This window comes from Lacerta agilis, chromosome 4 (genome assembly GCF_009819535.1).
Source record: "Lacerta agilis isolate rLacAgi1 chromosome 4, rLacAgi1.pri, whole genome shotgun sequence".
NCBI classification, from domain to species: Eukaryota; Metazoa; Chordata; class Lepidosauria; order Squamata; family Lacertidae; genus Lacerta; species Lacerta agilis.
The window spans coordinates 24,417,982-24,438,594 of record NC_046315.1 but is presented as its reverse complement, the minus strand read 5'-3'; the positions used below and the strand labels follow the sequence as shown (position 1 = coordinate 24,438,594).

Genomic DNA, 20,613 nt, shown 5'->3' with positions numbered 1-20,613 from the left:
TTTCACCATGCCAAACCTGTAGGGTGATGGTTCCAAATCTTGGTTTAGTTCAAGGTAAGAGCATATGAAAATCTGGTGCACTAAGAATGTCGATGTTTATATGAAATAATGGTAATAGTCTGGTCCTATTGGTGCCTGAAAATCCAGCACACTCACTGGACACACCTTTGGCATCCTTTCCCTAGTCACAAGCTGTATGAGGAAGGTTGAGGGATTGGGTATGTTTAGCCTAGCTAAAAGGAGACCGAGCAGAGATATATAGCCATCTTCAAATATATAAAGAGCTGTCACATGGAAGATGGAACAAGCTTGTTTTCTCCTGCTGTGGACCCGAACCAAAGGAACAATAATAATAATGATCATAATAATTTTATTATCTTTATGCTGCTCATCTGACTGGGTTGCCCCAGCCACTCTGGTTGGCTTACAGCAAAATATAAAAACACAATAAAGCATCAAATATTAAAAACTTCCCTATACAGGGCTGCCTTCAGATGTCTTCTAAAAGTCAAATAGTTGTTTATCTGTTTGATGTCTGATGGACGGGCGTTCCACAGGGAGGGTTCCACTGGAAGGCCAGAAAGGAGATTCCAACTAAATGTCAAGAATAACTTTGACAATAAGGGTTGTTTGACAGTGGAACAGACTCCCTCAGAAGGTGGTGTGCTCTCATTCATTTGAGGTTTTTAAGTAGAGGTTGGATGGCCATCTTTCATAGATGCTTTAGCTGAGATTCCTGCACTGCAGGGTGTTGAACTATGTGATCCTCAGGGTCCCTTCCAACCACAATTCTATGATTTTATTATATGTAGTCAATGGCCCAACCAACATGAATAACAAGGATATTCTACATGGTGCCCTCTGACTGCTACATTCAAACTCTTATCCATCCCAGCCTGCATGGTCAATAGTAAAGGATAATGAAAAGTGTTGTCTAGGATGATGGGACAACACATCAGTGACTTTCAGAGGCTTTTGCTTTATGCAATTTGCCCGCAAGGCTACTAGGACATAAGTGTCTTGGCTCCCACTCTTGGACACAGTACTCAAACTCACGGCTCAAGAAAACCAGAAAGCATTCTTTAAGAAGTCAGCGCAGGGTCTCAGAATCAGTTCACAATACAAGATACACAGTTCAAAAATCCATAGATCATCTGTGTGGTTCCCATCATAAGGCAGAAGACTTGAGTTTGCAGGTTAGTGATTCTGGAGGTGGGGAAGAGGATACTGGGTCTGTTCATGCAGATGACTGCACATCTTTGGTAATGGATTCCAGCCTCTGTTTCTCCACCTCAGCCGGCTCTGCTGATCTTTCAACCGCCTCTTCAGCTACTTTGTGGAGCTCGCTCTCTGGAGGCAGTTCTCTAGTGGTGGATTGGGACTGACTCCACCAGCTTCTCTTTCCTCATGATACATCTTTCAACAGCAGAACCCTCCTTCCCATCACTGCCTGAACTCTCCCCACTTCCAATTCCATGGTCCTCATCTTCCCCTGAAGGATCCTGCCATTCTTGCCCCATCTGCCATGGACCCCAAGACAATAAGTTATTTTGAAATAAATGGGAATTCCTTCCAAGTGAATGCAATGTAGATCAAGGTGAGAGGGTCTTTATGCCACTTTTGTAGTGTAAAGGAGTCTTTTAGTTGGGTATACATGTAATTCATATTTAAACTTCTTTAGTGTGCAGTGAAGGAAGCATCATGTAAGGTAGAACCAAGTCCTGCAGTTGACATATAGCTTTAAAAGAAACATGTGTTTTATAGAGATGGGACAAAGTATAGGGTATGAAAAAAATAAAAAAGTTTGTGGAAAGAAAAGAAAGGAGATTTCTGCCCTCTCCATTTAGGCAAATAGGAAAAGGTAAAACAATTCAAGTAATAAATTATTTGCATTTATTCAGACTAAACATATGGTAAGATAAAGCAAGTAATTATATGCCCTGGCCTTTTATTATGAATCAGATTTTGGTAGCTTCTAATGAACAGCAACTTTCATTCTATGAAACAGGAAGCAAGGAGACTGTGGCAATTTGCCTCTTGTTAATAATAACCCTGGAGAACTGGAACTAGCATTGACCTCTCTGTACATAGTGATGATAATTTGCATTGCTTGTTCTTGTCACAGTTAATACAGCAGCCAATTATTTCCAACTAATATGCTTGAAACTTTTGTCAAAGGCTTCTTTATGTGTCTCCATTGAACCAAGGTCTTTATTAACCAAGTTCTATCACTATGTGCTTTAAATCATCATCATTTCCCAAGTCTAATAAATGATGATGAAGCATAAAAACATAAAGGCGTAGAAGGATAAATTTTGTTGCTGTCTTTTTCCTAGAGTCACTGATGGGTTGATTTAATTTGGATGGGGAAAATGTAGCAAAGATAGCTAAATGCTGTGGAGAAATTGTTTTAATGGTCTGCTTAGATTCTCTGCACAAAGCACAGGTTAGGGTTAGGGATAGGGATGGAAATGGAAATGGAAATGGAATCCAGTGAACTCTGGTTCTGATCTGCACCACTTAGAGCAATGACCAGATCAGATCCAGTGTCCGCTTTGAAATCTGCAGTCCTTCTTCTGAGTCTTTTTTCAGTTTTTAAAGGGTAATTCCTATGACCTAAAGGAGTGGATTAGTGTGCGGGGTCCTGTTCTGCTGCCATGCACAATGTAAATGTTGTAATTCTCCATGACATGGATAGGACCCGATGTCATGCTGCCACTCTCTGGGAGATTGTACATTAAAATACTTCGTTATCTCCATAGCTCCAGGAATTCTGTGCAATAGATGGTTCTCTGGGTGGCTCAAATTACCTTTTAAAACTGGAAACAGTGTCAGAGGGAGCCCACAAATCACATTGTAAGCAGTTTTGCAGCTTGATTAGGACCCAAACTTTCATTATTATTATTTTTGGAAAAATCTCTCTGAAGAATATGGGAGCTTTCTGTAGAAAAGCAGAACTTGGGGCAGCATCAAATGGTCACTGGTGTTTTCACAGCAGATGTGTTAATTGTGGTGGGAAATCAGTTCCCCTCCCTGGACCTTGAAATTATTTGTGTGCTTAATATTAAAAACAATATTCACTCTTCGTTTTTCCTGGAATGGGACACATATTTAAAGCAGTTTCAAGGCAGAGTAATTTCTCCCTTCTTTGGGCTTTTCAAAAATTAAAAAAACATGGAAATGTCACGGATGCCATTTGCCTTGGGTTCTAAGTGAGTTGTTTTGGCTGTTATTTTGGCTGAACCCTATGAATGGAGAAGATACTAGCCTTTCCTAGCACATAATTGAATAGCACTTATACATTTTTTCAAGGGATGCAGCTTTTCACCTGATAAGGAAAACTAGCACTTCAACTGTAAAATGTTTGCTTGCTTTTTTTTAACCTCTTGTTTTCAATTTTATGTTTCAATATCATTCTTTTTTTGTGTTTGTATTTCAACTTCCTAGTTTCTTACATGTTAAAGAAACTGTTAAGAAGGTTGGGCATCAGAAAAATGATTTACGGATCATGCAGTAAGAGGAAATAGAGCCACTGTCCTCTTAGAATACAAGATAGTGGAATTGTTCAATGAAATTGATTGGTAGTAGGTTGAAAACACACAAAAGAGATAGTCATGTAGTGCACATTTAGTGTATGGGAATTAGTGTATGGGATTCATTGCCATAAGATGCTATTATTCATATGGCTGTTATCTTAAGTGGCTTAGTTCCATGGGTAATAAAAAAAAACCTAGTTCATAACAACCACTATAGTTAATGTAACTTGTATTCAGAATGAATACATATCTTAACTACAAGACTAGAGACAAAGCAACAGGGGGACAGAACTCTTTCAAAGCAGGTCTTACCCAATGAGTCCATCCTTATGGATTTGCATGGGGAAGCTCAGCATCAAACCCATTTTTGTATAGTAAGCATTTCATATAAAGAGTGTTGTTCGCTGTGGAGAGAGTAGACTGAGGGTCTGTACTGCGTACAAATACTGGTTAAATTTTGGCAGCTAAAGTAACCCAATACTACATAAAAAGGGTGACCACCATTTGCACACACATTACATTATTTACGGTACTTCATGGGATGCCAGGGCCAATGGTGTGGGCTGTTCCTCGTCATGTGACAGCAGGCAGTTTGCTTCTGGGATCACTGCCAGAATCTCCCCCCTTTCAACTTCTCTCCTTTTGATATATGTTCTGATGTGTTTGACTTAGGGGTGAATAGATCAGTCTATTTCTGGTTCATATCAGTTTTGTCTGCGTTCATTCATATGTATTGCATACAATTTCTGTAACTTCTATGGTTTAGTGTTTTTTTTTAGCCGCATGAAAATGCACATTATTTTAAACTTTTTAAAAAACAAATGCACATTTTTGTATGCATTTTATCATAAAATACACATTTTTATACACATTTTTGATATATATATATTGAAGTGCATCAGAGTTTGGTTAGAGTGTCAGAGGGCATAGGACTAGGAAGACTCATGCTCAAATCCCCACTCAGCCACTGAATGTCTTTGGGCCTGCGAGCATCTTCCAGCCTAAACTACCACACAGGGTTGTTGTGAGCATAAAAAGGGGGACGTAAAAAGAGGGATGGGGAACCATGTAAGCCATTGTGAGCTCATTTGCAAAAGGGTGCAATAAAATGCAATCATAGGTGAGTGTGATTGAAGAAAGGACTAGAATTCTTCATTCCTACTCCCATCAATTAAACTTTAGCATTTAGCTGGTTGTATATAATGATCATCCATGCACAAAAGAGTATAAACGACATAGCAGTTTCTGGGAAACTGCAGGAGACTGTATTTAGCTGCATGGTGGAGTCCACTGAAGCACCAGACATCAGGGTGCTGAGTACTGTAATCAGTAGGACATGTCATCTCATTGCATTTAGAAACATTAGCTCATTGATTCAGGAAGCAAAGGAGCATAACAGCTACAGTGAGCCCTGAGAGGTTTAGTGTCTTGCGTAGGGTTAAAGAAAGAGCAGACCTTTACTGGAACACTGCCAAGGTGACTTGGTTTGACTGCCAGTGCTGCAATGTATTGAGGCTGGTGCAGGTGGCTACTATATGCAGTTCTGCTCACATAAACGGTGTAATTTCAGAGGGAGTACTCTGAAAAATTGCACTGATGCTTTGGTGAAAAGTGGTTTTCCAAAGCAGTCTGCTCTCAGAAATACTCACTGTAGAGTTCTGGCAAAATAGGTCCCCTGGCATGGCACATGTGAACTGACAACTTGGGCCATTCCAAGGTCACTCACTGGCAGGAGTGCCAACTATGTCCTTGTAATTTTTGTAGAATGATTCAAATTGAATTGAAATTAAAAGTTATGAAAAAATTAAAGCAATAGGTCTGCAAGTGGGGCAGACTAAAATACTGTGGAAAGGAGCTCTTCTAGCTTTCTTTCCATGCTTGATATATAGCTGTGCTTTCTTCTAAACTTATCAAGTGCCCTTCATTGTGGGGAACATCTTATATTTATTTTCATATTTTAGGTTGTCTAACCTCCCACAGTCTGATATTATTAAGGTAATTAATTAAATCTGTATATCGTCCTATACCCGTATATCTTAGGGCAGTTCACAACATAAAATCACAATATAAAAACCACAAAATACATAATGAAAATAAGAACAAAAATGTATTAAAAGGCATTGGATTTCAGTTAGCTTAGGGCCTGGGAGAAGAGAGACATTTTTGCCTGGTGCCTAAAGGTGTATAATGAAGGCCCAGCTCCACAAATGGGGAGCCACTGCAGGAAAGGTCCATTCTTGTGTTGCCACCCTGCAGACCTCTCATGGAGGAGGTGCACAAAGAAGGGCCTCAGAGGATGATCTCAGGGTCCAGGTGGAAGAGGTGGTCCTTGATGTATAGTTTCTACAAAGTACATACCTTGGCTTAGCATTGTGTGCCAATGCAGCCAGAGATTACCCAAGAAGGAATTACCCCCCATAGCATTGTATAGACCAGGACTGTTTCTTTTTTTTGAAATTTTGTTCTGATAAAGTAAGAGGTATATAATGAGACTAGATTGGAGGCAAGCAGTTATACATTTCCCTGTGATCCAAACCCATTCAGTAATTTGAATCTATGACTTAGTGGTAATAAAGCTACTCATTTCAATCAAGAAGCTATTTTTTATTTTGAATTGACAAGGTGACATGTAGTAAACTCTTAGCTTGGAAAACTTCCCTCTCCATAGTTATAAATATATCATGCTATTGTGCTTGGCAAGCTGCAAGCAAATGGAGGTAAGATCTCATTAAGGGAGCAAATTGTGGAGTAGGGACAGGACAGTGTGAAGCTAAGGGTGATAACAGTGGCCTTGTCCAGAATAGGCCATGGGAGTTTTCTTATCTAACTTAAGCAGGAGGTGCTGGGAGCTTCCTGTGCGAAATTAGGAGCATACACTGCTTTCCTCTTGTTGTTTGGCTTCCTCCTGTATATAAGACGGTTCCCAGCACAGTGATTATCTTTGCATCTTCAAACATGGCACAATCTACTTCCTTAAGTGTATGATGTATCCTTTAGAGTCTTACCGTCTTTCTTCCCCCACCCTCCCTCTGTCCTCTAGTTCTTCTCAATAGCTCATCTATGTCCTAAGCACTTTTAAGGTTCAGTGACATACGGAATACATACACAGATTTATAACACCAACACACAGTAAATGTATTGGATCCTTCTTTGGAAATGTCCAAAACTACTACACAGCAAGTGCCTGCGGGGGGGGGGGGACGGGGACCGGAGTGTCAGATTAACAGCTCTGACCGTTCCTTCCCCTTTCTTGAAATATCTGTGGAAATCTAAATTGGGATTAATGACTTCTGGTTTCCCAAGTGATAGCTTGCTTCTCTAATTTTGGCCATCAGATCCCTAAGCATGCACACATGCAAGTTTGCGTGCGCAGCAAAGTAAGAGCGAGATTTGTGATTCACATTTCTAACTAAACTCTGTGAACTAATATGCATATGTTGTGTCCACTGTGTCTACAGTACACAATTTCCATGTTGTGCAGGGTAATAATATAATCAATGATTGCTGTTGATATGGATTTTTAAACAATCCTCAAATGTTTTTGAATATTCACCATTTGTTGCACGGCTCTTTTTTTCTTGGATACTTTCCAGCTACAAGTCATCCCTGTGAGCTAATACGTGCTTCTGATTAGCAAACAGGATGACCCATTTATAATACATGGATAATTAATTGCCATGATTGACAATGTTAAGTATCACAATGAATGCATTTTTGCAATATTTCTAGGTGACTCATAGTGAAACTGGAATAAGTCATGGTGGATTTTACACATTCACAGAAATCTATCATCTCCCACATAACTGCACTTGACACAAATACTTGCCACAAAGCACCACATAATAAAAATCAAGGGACTTTGCACCTCCAACCAGTTCTGCAAGGTCAGAACAACAACCTCAGAAGACTGAATTGGAAATAACAATATTAAAATTTGAAGACGTGAATATGAAAGCTGGTGCAGTGGCAAGGCTACTGAGCTATGAACAAGAAAGACATTGGTTCAAATATTGCCTTAGCTGTAATCGGAGCCGGCTCACCCATGAGGCAAGGTGAGGTGACTGCCTCGTGTAGCAGGATCCACTGGGGCAGCAGATCCGTCCTCCAAGGAAAGCCTCACCCGCTTATGCCACCACTGCTGCATACTCCTTGGAGGCTAGATCTGCCGCCTCCTTGGCTTTAGCCACCCTGCCAATGCCACCTCGAGAACGGCCTCTTGGCAAATAGGAAGCGCTGTTTGTTTGCTTCCTCCCACCCCTAGGGAGGAAATGGTAGGGGCTGCCATCTGGGGTCTCCTAGGGTCTGCACTTGCCAGGTGTGATTCAGAGCAAAAGCATATCCTTTGATTCCCACTTCAACTGTGCTGCAACTATGGTGTGGGGCTTGCCACATTTTTTTGCCCTGAGTGAAGCCTCTAGAGGGGTGCCATTAAGGTCCCAGCCTATGCGTGTGTGTACGCAAATGTGTGTGGAGGGTTGCCAAACTGGGTCTTTGACCCAGAGGAAATAAAGCCTTGTTTCATCCCTGGGTGTGGTTGATTTGATCCCCCACCCCCACTCATTCCCAGGTTAGAGCTTCACTCACCCATTTGTCTCCGATGTAGATTTTTATTCTCCCCTTTGTTCCTGATGCAGATCATCATTCTCCCCTTTTTCCATGGTCAGGTGGTGGCACCATTTTGTGGTTTGCCTGAAGTGTCAAAATGTCTTGGTTCGGTCCTGGCTATCATCTCCATAAGTAGATTTAGAGAATTCACATACACACCCTTTTTGCAATGATTTGCCAGGAGTGCAGACCTTGTTTGCCTTATGATGTGACAACTTTAGCTTGGCTCTCAGTTGTGAGAGGACTGGGATGTGAGGAAGCTCCCAGTGTTCTTTTCTGACCCCATCTCTTTCTGTGTGCCAGCAGAACGTTCTGGGGCGGATCTTACTTGGACAGAGCCTGGCTAGTTTATGAATAACTGACTGTAGACCTATAAGATCCATGTTCTCCGTCCACACTGTCATCATATATCTTACTGTTTTAAAGGTAAAGAACTATAAGAAGGGAGAGCAGGGGCCTTGAAGCCTAGGGCTTGCTGATCAGAAGGTCGGCGGTTTGAATCCCCGCAACGGGGTGAGCTCCCATTCTTCGGTCCCTGCTCCTGCCAACCTAGCAGTTCGAAAGCACATCAAAGTGCAAGTAGATAAATAGGTACCACTCCAGCGGGAAGGTAAACAGCGTTTCCATGCGCTGCTCTGGTTCACCAGAAGTGGCTTAGTCATGCTGGCCACATGACTTAGTCATGGGTTGTGGCGCTCATCTCGCTTTATTGGCCAAGGGAGCCTCGGCCAATAAAGCAAGATGAGCGCCACAACCCCAGAGTCATCCGCGACTGAACCTAACGGTCAGGGGTTCCTTTACCTTTTACCTGGACAGCAGACTGAACAGATACACAGATTACCTAGGCACAGTTTTCCTCACTATGGTGAGATGGATTGCATTTTTATTTAAATTAGAATAATTACTTTTGTGATTGCAACCGTTCATATAACCTTGTATGCAAATTGGTGTCCTCTTTTGACCATTTTGGGCGTGATGCATTTCCACATTCTTTGTAATTTATAAACGGCCACCCTAGATCACATCTCCTACACATTTGAGCTCCCTTGAAGAAGAGGAGGTGTTTCTGTCCCTTCCATGCTCTCCAACTTGGCTATTCTCTCCTGGTTAATCCCAGCTTCCATCAGCTTTCAGTTCCATTTCTAATATGTCAAAGACCACAGATTGTCATTAAAGCATGTTACATATTTTAAGGCAAAATAATATCCTTTGGTAGTTCTGTCTTGACCTTTTTTGAACCTAGCAATGTGATGGGAAAGGAAAACTGCCCCCCTTGCCAAAACAAAAAAAAGGATTTAAAAAATTCCCTATTATGTCAAATCTTAATTTTGTTCTTAAGTATAAGGTATATTAATATTATTGAGATTTCATTGTCATCTTATGCAGCCTCCTTGTTGTCGTTGTCACCTATTTTTGTTACCCTTCATTGTATGTTATCCAGTTCTACCCCCCACAACCAGAATTTTAAAAGGGGCAGATCAAACCCTCTGGGTAACTGAAAGTAGCTGTTTGGATCCAGCTTCTATTTTTAGTATTTTTAACTAGTATTTTGTATTTTGATATAGATGATTATTTTATGGGATTTTATGGGATTTCTTGTGGATAAGGAACAAACGGGCAATTTTTTAAAAAAAAACATAATTTGTAAACTATGCACTCAGTGTGTAGAATTATTATAGATTTGTACAGCGATAGTAACGTGCTCAACTCTCTCCTGATGAAATTAAAGGAGCTTAAAGCAGCTTAATTTTGGTCCTACATTATCTGTTTGCCTTCTGCTTGGTTCAAACCATTGCACTTAAGCTTTTCACTATTTGATTTTAATTGATTGGATGTGTTTTTATCAGAAGTGTATTGTAATCAATGGTGAAGTTCTGCATTGAGTGGATACTATTCAGAAAGTACATGCATTCATGCGCAACTGTTCTGGGAGCTTTCCCCAATTACATCAGCACCTCTTATTTGATAGCAACATACTCTGAATCTTCTAATGCATTAAAGATGTTCTTTGAGGCATTTTAGCTAATTTGAACATATGAAGCTGTCTTATATAAGAGTCAGACCTTTGGTCCATTTAGGTTAGTACAGTCTCCTGGGTATGCTTTCCACAGATAGATAATTACTGCAATTCACATGGAGACCTAATGTTTGCAAAGTGTGTGCTCTTCCTCTGTTTAGTGATCATTGTGAATGAATTAGTTCAAGCAACAGTTTTCAGTAACTGAACTGATGTAATTCTTTGTGAAACAAGCTTTTATTTAAAATTGTGTTCTTTTATGTATCCCAAACTGACCCTGGATCAGTCTAACACAGGGAAATCTGTAGATTATCTTGTGGCTAATAAATGCAATGAATGACTGTAATAATGAGATAGTTACCAGATGCGGGTGGACATTATTTCAAACTGCTCATGCTTTCGGTAGTTTCAGTGCAGTGATGGGGAATCTGTGGCCCCCCAACTGTTGTTGAACTCATTAGTTCCAGTCAAGATGTCAGGAATCATGGAAGTTGTTGGTTAGCAACATCTGGAGAGCCACAAGTTCCTCATCTTTGTTTTAGTGGAAAACATTGAAATAAATAAATAAGGGAAATCGTACCATTTTCATAGAATCTTGGAGAACTGGCAAAAGAAATCCCATTAAAAAAGGCAACGATTGATTTACTTGCACCCAACTGATGTGCGATCATGCATGTGTGCACAGCGCCAAACCCAGAAGTGACCCGAAAACATCACTAAAGCATCAGGATGGAATGGGGGCAGGCAAAATGGGGGTGGGGGCAAGGCGGAATACTTTATGTGGGCCACGCCAACATGCACGGGGATATGGAATGTAACCCCTGTGCAAAACAAGGATTGCCTATACTTTTATATTCCCTTTAGAAGTAACAACCTTCTCAAGATGATTTACAAAATAAAAGCATGAAACACTAATATACAGTGAACTAAAACAGCATTAAAATAACATTCTGAGTCAAAATGACTATTTTATATATTACGGTAGTAGTAACTGAAATTAGGGCTGTGCACTGGATCTGGCCAAATTCCAGATCCTGAACCAAATCAGGCCTATTTGGGTTGACTTGGGATTTGAACTGAGTTGAAGCAGCCTCAGTTCACCCTGGGTCAGATCAAGTCCACCTGGAGCTATCTGGGCTGCCAAAATTGGATGGTCTGGCAGTGAGGAGAGAGAAGCAGAAGGCCTCCCCCCCCTTTACCCGACCCCCCAACCAGATGTTTAATAGGGGGTTTAAACCCTTATTAAATATGGGGCAGTTGAAGAATTAGTGTTTTAAAATAATTAAACAAATTACTTGAGGGGGGAAAGGTAGAATGTAATTTTCAAAAGCTATTTGGGAGGTTTTGCTAAGAGTTCAGCAGTTCAAGAGCACATTCAGTCAAGTAGTGCTACTGTAGTAACCTTGTTCACTTGTTTTGCTGGGTTCTATGTCGAGTTCCCTGCTATCCAAATGGATGCTGCATATAATGATTATGATACATGTTACATGAAACGATCAGGTGCTGTTTTCATTCAGTGACATAAAGGACTGAGGAAATTAATGCCTTAGGAAAGGATTGGTACTTCTTTGATCAGTGCCAGCTATTCGATCACAAACTCGTGGTTTTAAATCCTACTTTTCTGAAGGCAATGATTTACATATGAAAGTAACTTACTGGTGCGGGAATTTGATTCATTTGTTTTGAAGAAGCTTGCACCCAGGTCTTGAGAAGTAAAACATTGATCCAAAGTCAAAGCAGTACCATTCAAAGCGGAACTGTGGACACCTAGCTTTAAACAAAACAAGAATCCCTCTCCAAAAGAATGTAAAGAGATGAACACAATGTAACAATCATTCCAATAGACTTATTACCATATGCATCAAATTAGGTTTAAGACAATAAATTAGTTCAAGGCAGATTAAGAGCCAGGATATTATGTAACACAACCAGCATTCCCACCCACTCTTGAAATTTCTTAATCAACAATACTTTGTGGCATTCTCCTTCCCCTCTACAAGATTGAAGACATTTAAAATGTTTTGACATAAATTTCCATATTTTCACAATTTGTGGGGCTTTATTCCAAATTTAGTATATATATATAAAATAGAAGACATTAGCCATCTTCAGATGCTCGCATCCAGTGTTAAGAAGACAAGAATGATGACAGGCATAGCTTATGTGCTTATTCCCACAGCCCCCCTCATATGTTTACTTAAGACTGGGGATGCGGGTGGTGCTGTGATCTAAACCACTGAGCCTCTTGGGCTTGCCGATCATAAGGTTGGCAGCTCAAATCCACTCGATGGGATGATCTCCCGTTGCATTATCCCAGCTTCTGCCAACCTAGCAATTTGAAAGCATGCTAGTGTGAGTAGATAAATAGGTACCACTGTGGAGGGAAGGTAAATGGTGTTTCCATGAGCTCTGGTTTTTGTCATGGTGTTCCATTGCGCCGGAAGTGGTTTAGTCATGCTGGCTACATGACCCAGAAAGCTGTCTGTGGACAAATGCTGTCTCCCTTGGCCTGAAAGCGAGATGAGCACAGCCTTTGACTGGACTTAACCGTCCAGGGGTCCCTTACCGTTTTTTTTACCTTTACTTAAAACTGATGTGGATGGCGCTGTGGGTTAAACCACAGAGCCTAGGGCTTGCCAATCGGAAGGTTGGTGGTTCGAATCACTGTGACGGGGTGAGCTCCCGTTGCTCGGTCCCAGCTCCTGCTAACCTAGCAGTTCAAAAGCACAAAGTGCAAGTAGATAAATAGGGATACCGGCAGGAAGGTAAACAATGTTTCTGTGCACTGCTCTGGTTCACCAGAAGCGGCATAGTCATGCTGGCCTGGCCACATGACCCGGAAGCTGTATGCCGGCTCCCTCGGCCAGTAAAGTGAGATGAGCGCCACAACCCCAGAGTCGTGTGCGACTGGACCTAATGGTCAGGGATCCTTTTACACTTTACCTTTAAAACTGACTATTATGAATGCCTGAACAGGGCTATTCTAAAGTTGCTAATTAGTTTTTGAAACCATGGAACAAAAGAAAGAGTAATGTAAGCAAGTTTTTCATGGTAAGAAAAGAGTCTGCATTGGAAGGGAGAATCTGTCTTAATACTAACAGATGTTTTTATGAGACATAGACAGTTATACAGAAAGATCTGGTTGTTAACTCTACACGTTTGTCCAGGTCCCAATACAGTACTGCCAATTTGGATCCCAGTCTCACACACTTGACCAGAAATCAAACAGGCCTTCTGTATCACAACAGAGTTTAAATAAGGTTTTGGATAGATCCTTAGATTGAAAGCTCCCTTGGAGACAAACTATTAACATTTAGAAAAGCTGCTGTTTGTCACTCTAAGCAATAGAATGGGATATACAGTTGCAATCAAAATTATTCAACCCCTCACAATTGCACAAATACAACAGGTGTTGTCTCAAGCACATCTGATGCAACTAATCAAGAGCTTCATTAGTTGCACCAGGTGTGCTTGAGCTGGAACACATGAAATACCTGAGCTGGGTTTGCTGAGGGTCAAATTTGGCTGCATGTTAGGAATATGGCTAAGTGAAGAGAATGGTTCAAAAAGGTAAGAGAATATATCATCACCCTTCACAAACAAGGAGCAGGATACAAAAAGATAGTGAAGGCACTGAATGTTCCTAGAGACACCATTGGAAGCATAGTTCGCAAGTTCAAAGTTAAAGTAACACTGGTTACACTACTTTGACCGGGCAAAAAAAAAGGAAGTTATCTGCGGCAGCAACCAGATTTCTGAGAAGCAGGCTGGGGAAAATCCTCAAATGACTGCAAAAAAGCTGCAGCAAGACTTGGTGGCAGCAGGCACTGAGGTTTCAGTGAGCACATTAAGGCACATATTAAACACAGATTTCCATGCCAGAACTCTACACCACTACTGGCCCAAAAGCACAAGAAAAGTTGGCTTCAGTATGCTCAAAATCATATAAATAAGCCACAGAAGTTTTGGGATTCTGTTTTGTGGAGCGATGAAACAAAATTGGAACTTTTCAGCCCCATGGATCAGCGTTACATCTGGAGGAGGAAGAATGAAGCATATGCTGAAAAGAACACTCTGCCTAGAGTGAAGCATGGTGGTGGCTTGGTGATGCTGTGGGGCTGCTTTGCGTCCTCTGGCACTGGAAACTTGAAGTGTATGAAAGGCAGGAAGGATTCATTGAAGTATCAGGAAATCCTAGGAGGAAACATCATGTTGTCTGTGAGGAAGATGACGCTTGGGCATCATTGGACCTTCCAACACGACAATGATCCTAAGCATACCTCAAATCCCCCCAAGGCTTGGTTGCAGAAGAAGTCCTGGAAGGTTCTGCAGTGGCCATCCGTCACCTGACTTGAACCCCATAGGAAATCTCTGGTGGGATTTGAAGAAGGCGGTTGCAGCATGCAGACCCAATATTTATTGAACTGGAGATGTTGCTCATGAGGAATGGGCTAAGATTCCTCAGGAATGCTGCCGGAGGCTGCTGTCTGGCTATGCGTCTTGCTTGCAGCAGGTCATAGCTGCAAAAGGCTTCTCTACTAAGTACTAAAGATGCTCGCAATGAAGGGGTTGAAAAATAGTGAAACTGGAGAAGCCACTATAAGTTGCAATTTCAGCTGAATTTGGGGGAACCACTTGAAGCATCCATTGTGTTGCTATTTCAATTGCAAACAGCTGAAAGTCTGTAAAATTTGATAATAAACCTGATGGGAGTTGAATAATTTCGATTGCAACTTTAAATCAGTTAAAGAAACCGGAGATTTCATATTTTAAACGTTTCTTACTTGAGCTTTAAAACCCTTCTTTGGTAAACACATTAAGTCTGCAACTTGCTTACACAATCACAACCTTATACGCGGGTTGGGGGGGGTATTCATTTTTCTCCTGCCCCCATCCCCAGTGAGTTTTTCTTGCTTATTGGGCTTTGGGAAAGGAGTGGGAGGGCTCTGACAGCATCCCCAAGCCCTTGTGCCACCTTTCCAAAGCCCAGTAATCATGGTGGTGCCTTCCTTACCAGTTTTTGGGAAGGAGATGTGAGAGCTCTGGGAAGGTCACAAGAGGGGCCTGCAAAGCTCACAGGGCCCTCCTGCTAAGCAGCCCTCCACATCAAGGAGAGTCAGTTCTGGGTGTTCCTGATTTTGTATAATTTTGCCTTGGTGCACAGACCCCCCAGAACTGAACCCTTGTGTAAGTGGTGTGCCCACTGTGTAGTCTCTCTGTGTGTGCATACTGCACATGTCTTTAGGTTACATAAGGCACATAATGCACATATTACACTTTACCTCAAACATGCTCAGATTTGTGTGAGGGATAAAATTCAGATTATAGCATAAACCATAAAATTCAAATCTTGAACTTAAATCTATGCTACAGTGTATAACTAACCAATGTTTTAAGAAGTTTAGCTGTGGATGTCTCATAATTAAGCCTGTGCAGTGGGCCCCAACTGCAACCCGTTGTCTGTAATAACTTACCAGTTTGATGTCCTACTTCACTCTTGCTTCACTCTCATTGCTCCCATCATAGGTATGAATTTTGCTCCAATCCAGAGAGATCTTTCATCTTGAAACCTGGGAGCACTACTGGAAACAGAATCGAAACCATCACACAGAAAACAGCAATAATAGAGGGAAAGAATAAGGTATGGTAATTTGAAAGATAAAATACTTCAACTTTGGGTATTCTTACTATAAGCTGTTGTTAATGCTGGATGATTAGTTGCTGGAAGCCTCTTCACAGCTGAGAAGAGGTTTCAGAAATCAAATCCCAACTTATTTCTGTTGTAGTGTTGTCACATTACGGAAGTGCATATTCTATTCACAGTTCTTGTGGATATTGGCCATGCTATCCATGCAAATAGCAGATTGGTCCCATAAGGTAGTGTGCCTTTGGGTGACTCAATAAGGGGCTGTTAATAATTAGCAGCAGAAGCCTCTTTTGATGCTTAAATTCTCATTTTGATGCTGTCTGGGACTGGATAGGAGAAACATCATGTGTCAAATTGAACAAACTATTACATGATATCAAATCCCATCAGTACTGCAAACCTTACCAAACAACTTTGAATTCCAAGGCACACTATTCTGCACCACTTCCCACATATCTGGCTTTGAAGTTAATTTGTTAATAGCTGCGGTGCTACTTTGGTAGTCACAAAAATTTGGAAAGGGTTCAGATAAGAGTCCTGAGGATATCTGAAGGTTAGAGAAGATTATTTTACAAAAGAGACAGTTGGGGATGGTTTCAACACAATCTGAAATTTTATCCAGGGTGAGGCAATTCTGGAAAATGCTAGAGTATTTTCACACAGAGGCACAGCAGACGACACATGCTCCAGGAAAATATCCATGGCAGTGATTTGCATATGGTCCATTTTGTATTCGCTTGTGCTTCCTCTTTTGGTGCTTCCTGGTAGTGTATTATATTGTTCTATGTGTCTAGAGCAGTGTTTCCCAACCTTGGGCCTCCAGCTGTTTTTGGACTACAACTCCCATGATCCCTAGCTAGCAAGACCAGTGGTCAGGGATGATGGGAATTGTAGTCCAAAAACAGCTGGAGGCCCAAGGTTGGGAAACACTGGTCTAGAGGACAATTAAAAAGAGGAGAAGCATGTTCAAACTTATATTGACTTAGCTGAATCAAGTGCTTTTTTGAGCAAATGATAGTGTTTTGGGAGAGAATAGTTACACATCAGGTGAAACAATAAATCAATAGTCTAAAGCATGTGGACTTCTGCTTTTCTTCATGTGGTCTAATTCCATGTTGGTAGGGAAGCCTAGAGCAGAAGAGAGTGTGTAGAAAGTGGAAAGTGGAAGAGGGAGCTGAAACAGATGGAGTCACGGAAGGAAAAAGGGAGGTGGAAGGCCTCTCTCAAGTGATCCACCCCTGAGAAGAAACTACAGATATCAGGGAACCTAATTCTACATTAAGCAGAACAAAATAAAAAATAAAAAATTCCTTCCAGTAGCACCTTAGAGACCAACTACCGTAAGTTTGTTCTTGGTATGAGCTTTCGTGTGCATGCACACTTCTTCAGATACATGAAGTGTGCATGCACACAAAAGCTCATACCAAGAACAAACTTAGTTGGTCTCTAAGGTGCTACTGGAAGGGATTTTTTTATTTTTTATTTTGTTTTGACTATGGCAGACCAACACAGCTACCTACCTGTAAGTACATTAAGCAGAAATGACTTCCCCCAAATCGGGTGCTAAACGATATTTGTTGCAAGCCCTAGTGGGATTTTCTACTTTTGTTTCTTGTTTATCAGTTGTTAAAACAATACTTGACAAAAGTTAACATACTTTTTTTGTAGAGCAGTAGAGATTCATTCAACTGGCACATCTGAACATTGGAGGAGGGGGTGATACAAAGATGGCAGTGACTAACTGCTTTTTTCTGACATGAGTGATTCTATTGAAACAAAAACAAAAAGCTTTCATAGTTTTGAACTTGCTCTGACATTTAAAATGTTTTGGCAAGGGTAATGATGGGTGGCTTACCAGCCTGAGTGTTACTATGGAAATTTCCCTTTGATCAGAAGTGATTTGGCAAGTTTGGTTCTCCTTTGAGACTATTTGTGTCAAGTTTGACTATTGTTAATGTGGGATAGAAGAGATATCAAATTCATCTTCTAACCAAAGTTTGTTAGACTTTAGTGTTGCAGACGGAGTTAAGCAAAATCCAATTTAATCCTAACATGTAAAAACACCGGTCAAATTTCTCTGTGAGTCTATGCAAGAAACAACTCAGAAGGTGACAATAAAACCTGACTAAATGTCTATGACTGCTCAGGTGTTTGGCTTTTCAGTATGTGTCTTACCATATTGGAATGAGACTTGTGTAGGCAAGAGTCTTCTTTGTTTATATCACAGCAGTGCAGAATGATTCCAGCATGCCCAGGGTATGTTTTGTCTTTTTGTGCTATAAATTAACATGACACCTCCTTTATGGCTATGTACACACCATACATTGAAAGCACATTATTTCCCTCAGATAATCCCGGCATCTGCAATTTCCCATCACAGAGCTATAATGCTCAGCACCCTTAACAAACTATAGTTTCTAGAATTCTTTTGGGGGAAATAATGTGCTTTCAATGTTGTGTGTATGCAGCCTAAATGCTGGAAGTGAAATCCCATTGGGATGGGATATATTGAAGTATCAGGCTTATTAGCCAGTGGTGTAATTGTAAATTTTGACATGTAGGAGATCATTGTGACAGTCTCCAAAGCCATGCCCAAAGGAGAATCCAAAAATATAGGCACCTGTGCTGATCCATTTTAGGGAAATAATACTCAATTTATCAGGGTCACCATGACTGCAGTCCTCAGTGGTGCTTACTTCTTACTGTGCAGGTTCAATTGGAAAAACATGGTAACCTTTAACAGAAGTTCTTCAGCCAGCTCAAATGTATTTATTATTCATTTATTTTATTAATTTATGAAGCAACTTCTAGATGAGTCTCAAGACTATATACATGAAAAGAACTAAAAATAGCTTTAAAAACAGTGCAAAAAAGGCACTTGGTTTAAAACAATTCAGTATAAACACCTAAGGTATAGATCATTTCACCCAGCTGGAAAACCTATTGAAACAAAAATATATATTGTTTCCAGAATGGTGAAAACCTGTTGTGCCTTGACAGGGATGCTGTTCCACAAAATGGGTATAGCCACACTGGAAACCCTTCTCCAAGTTACTGTGGATCAGGGTTCTGACATTTTAGGGACTTAGGTGACTAAACTTCCTACAAACACGGTGACCAACTGGTAAGTTGTAAGGCAGTCTCTCAAGTAACCTGGCCCTGAGCTGCATCAAGTCTTATATGGACTAGTAGCAGGTCAGCCAGTGTAGATCCCCCAGATAAGGTGTTACTGTAAACGGACATGCTGGTAATAGTTTATTCTTACAACCATCCTTATTGCCATGTTCTGCATTAGCTGCAGCCTCTGTAGCAACCTCAAGGGTAGCCCCACATAAAGAGCATTACAGTAATCCAGCCTTGAGGCTGCTAATGCATGGCAACTGTAGTCAAACTATTCATTTAGCTTCAATTAGAAATGCTAACGATCTTGCAAATAAGTGTTGCCATTTGAACTTCTAGTGTAAAGGTAAAGGTACCCCTGACCGTTGGGTACAGTCGCGGATGGCTCTGGGGTCTATAGGCCGAGGGAGCCGGCGTTTGTCTGCAGACTAAGCATGACTAAGGCGCTTCTGGCGAACCAGAGCAGTGCACGGAAACGCCATTTACCTTCCCACCAGAGCAGTACCTATTTATCTACTTGCACTTTGATGTGCTTTCGAACTGCTAGGTGGGCAGGAGCAGGGACCGAACAGTGGGAGCTCACCCCGTCGCAGGGATTCGAACCTTCTGATCGGCAAGCCCTAGGCTCAGTGGTTTAGACCACAGCACCACCACTCAATTGTTTTCCTCATTCTCTGACTTCCTATATGCCAATCTTTAACAAATAACATTCAAAGCCTCATTGTCACCTCATTCATTTTGCCAAAACATGGAGTGTCTTCCAATTATCTTGGCACCCCAGGACATGCCTTCATTGCTGTCTCTCTGAAAAAAACATCCTGGAGCTGTGCTCTCCCATGTGTACGCCCTCCACTGTTCTTCTGCTTAGAGCCACAACTGTTTCTTTTTACACAAAAAGTACTGTTATTTTCTGAGATGGCAAGAGGGGAATGGCTGAATTCCCAGACCAGTGGAAATATTAGCATGGCTAATAATGAAATCTGCATTCAGAATTCCAGAATGTATTTTAAAATGTCAACCAGCTGGCATTTAAAAAACTTACCCAGATACAAGTACATGAAAGATTGATTTTCTTAGGTGTGATGTTGAGAGTTTTATGCTACAAAATAATTGCTCCCATTGTTAGCTACTTGCTCATCTTATCTGTGGCTAATCACAAACAAGGGAAACATTTGCTTTGTAAGCAAACCTTCAGAGCAAGAACGAGATCTATCCTTGAGGAAATAGCCGGAATACCAGTTTGAAGTATGCCACATTTTAGTATTTGAGTGTTAGCAAGATTATACAAGAGCTTCATTTAAGAATGGGTGTCTGTTCTCATTCCCATGCCCTTCCTGTTTTCGGACAACATGAGATTTGTCCTCAGAATCTCCTTCTTACACTGTTATAGAACAGTGGTGGCTAATCTGTAATGTTGGACCCTGATTCCTGTTAGTCTCAGTCAGCATGGCCATGTCTGACATGATGGAAGTTGCAAGCCAGCACCATCTGGAGGGTCACAGGTTCCCCATCCCTGTTGTAAAAAATTTGATGGGCTCTATATACTTGGCATGTCATTTTGTTTAAAAAACAACAACAAAGCAAAACACCATCTGAATTACCTATTTAACTATGTGTAGCGCAGGGGTGGGATTCTTAGTATACATTGCAGTGAGACAAGATAAAGTATGGATAAACCCTCACAGCCT

The 20,613-nt window shown here is 41.1% G+C and overlaps 1 protein-coding gene across 2 annotated transcripts in view; it reads left to right on the top strand.

The window, feature by feature from the left end:
* The window catches only part of FLT1 (fms related receptor tyrosine kinase 1), a 112,069-nt gene that overhangs the window by 39,165 nt on the left and 52,291 nt on the right, over positions 1–20,613 (top strand). For both annotated transcript variants that reach the window (XR_004426422.1, XM_033146422.1), the window contains exon 11: positions 15,685–15,799. Coding sequence is in view for 1 of the 2 variants with exons in the window: in XM_033146422.1 (XP_033002313.1) it covers positions 15,685–15,799 (115 nt within the window). In the remaining variant the exon portion in view is untranslated. The remainder of the gene's footprint in view (positions 1–15,684; positions 15,800–20,613) is intronic.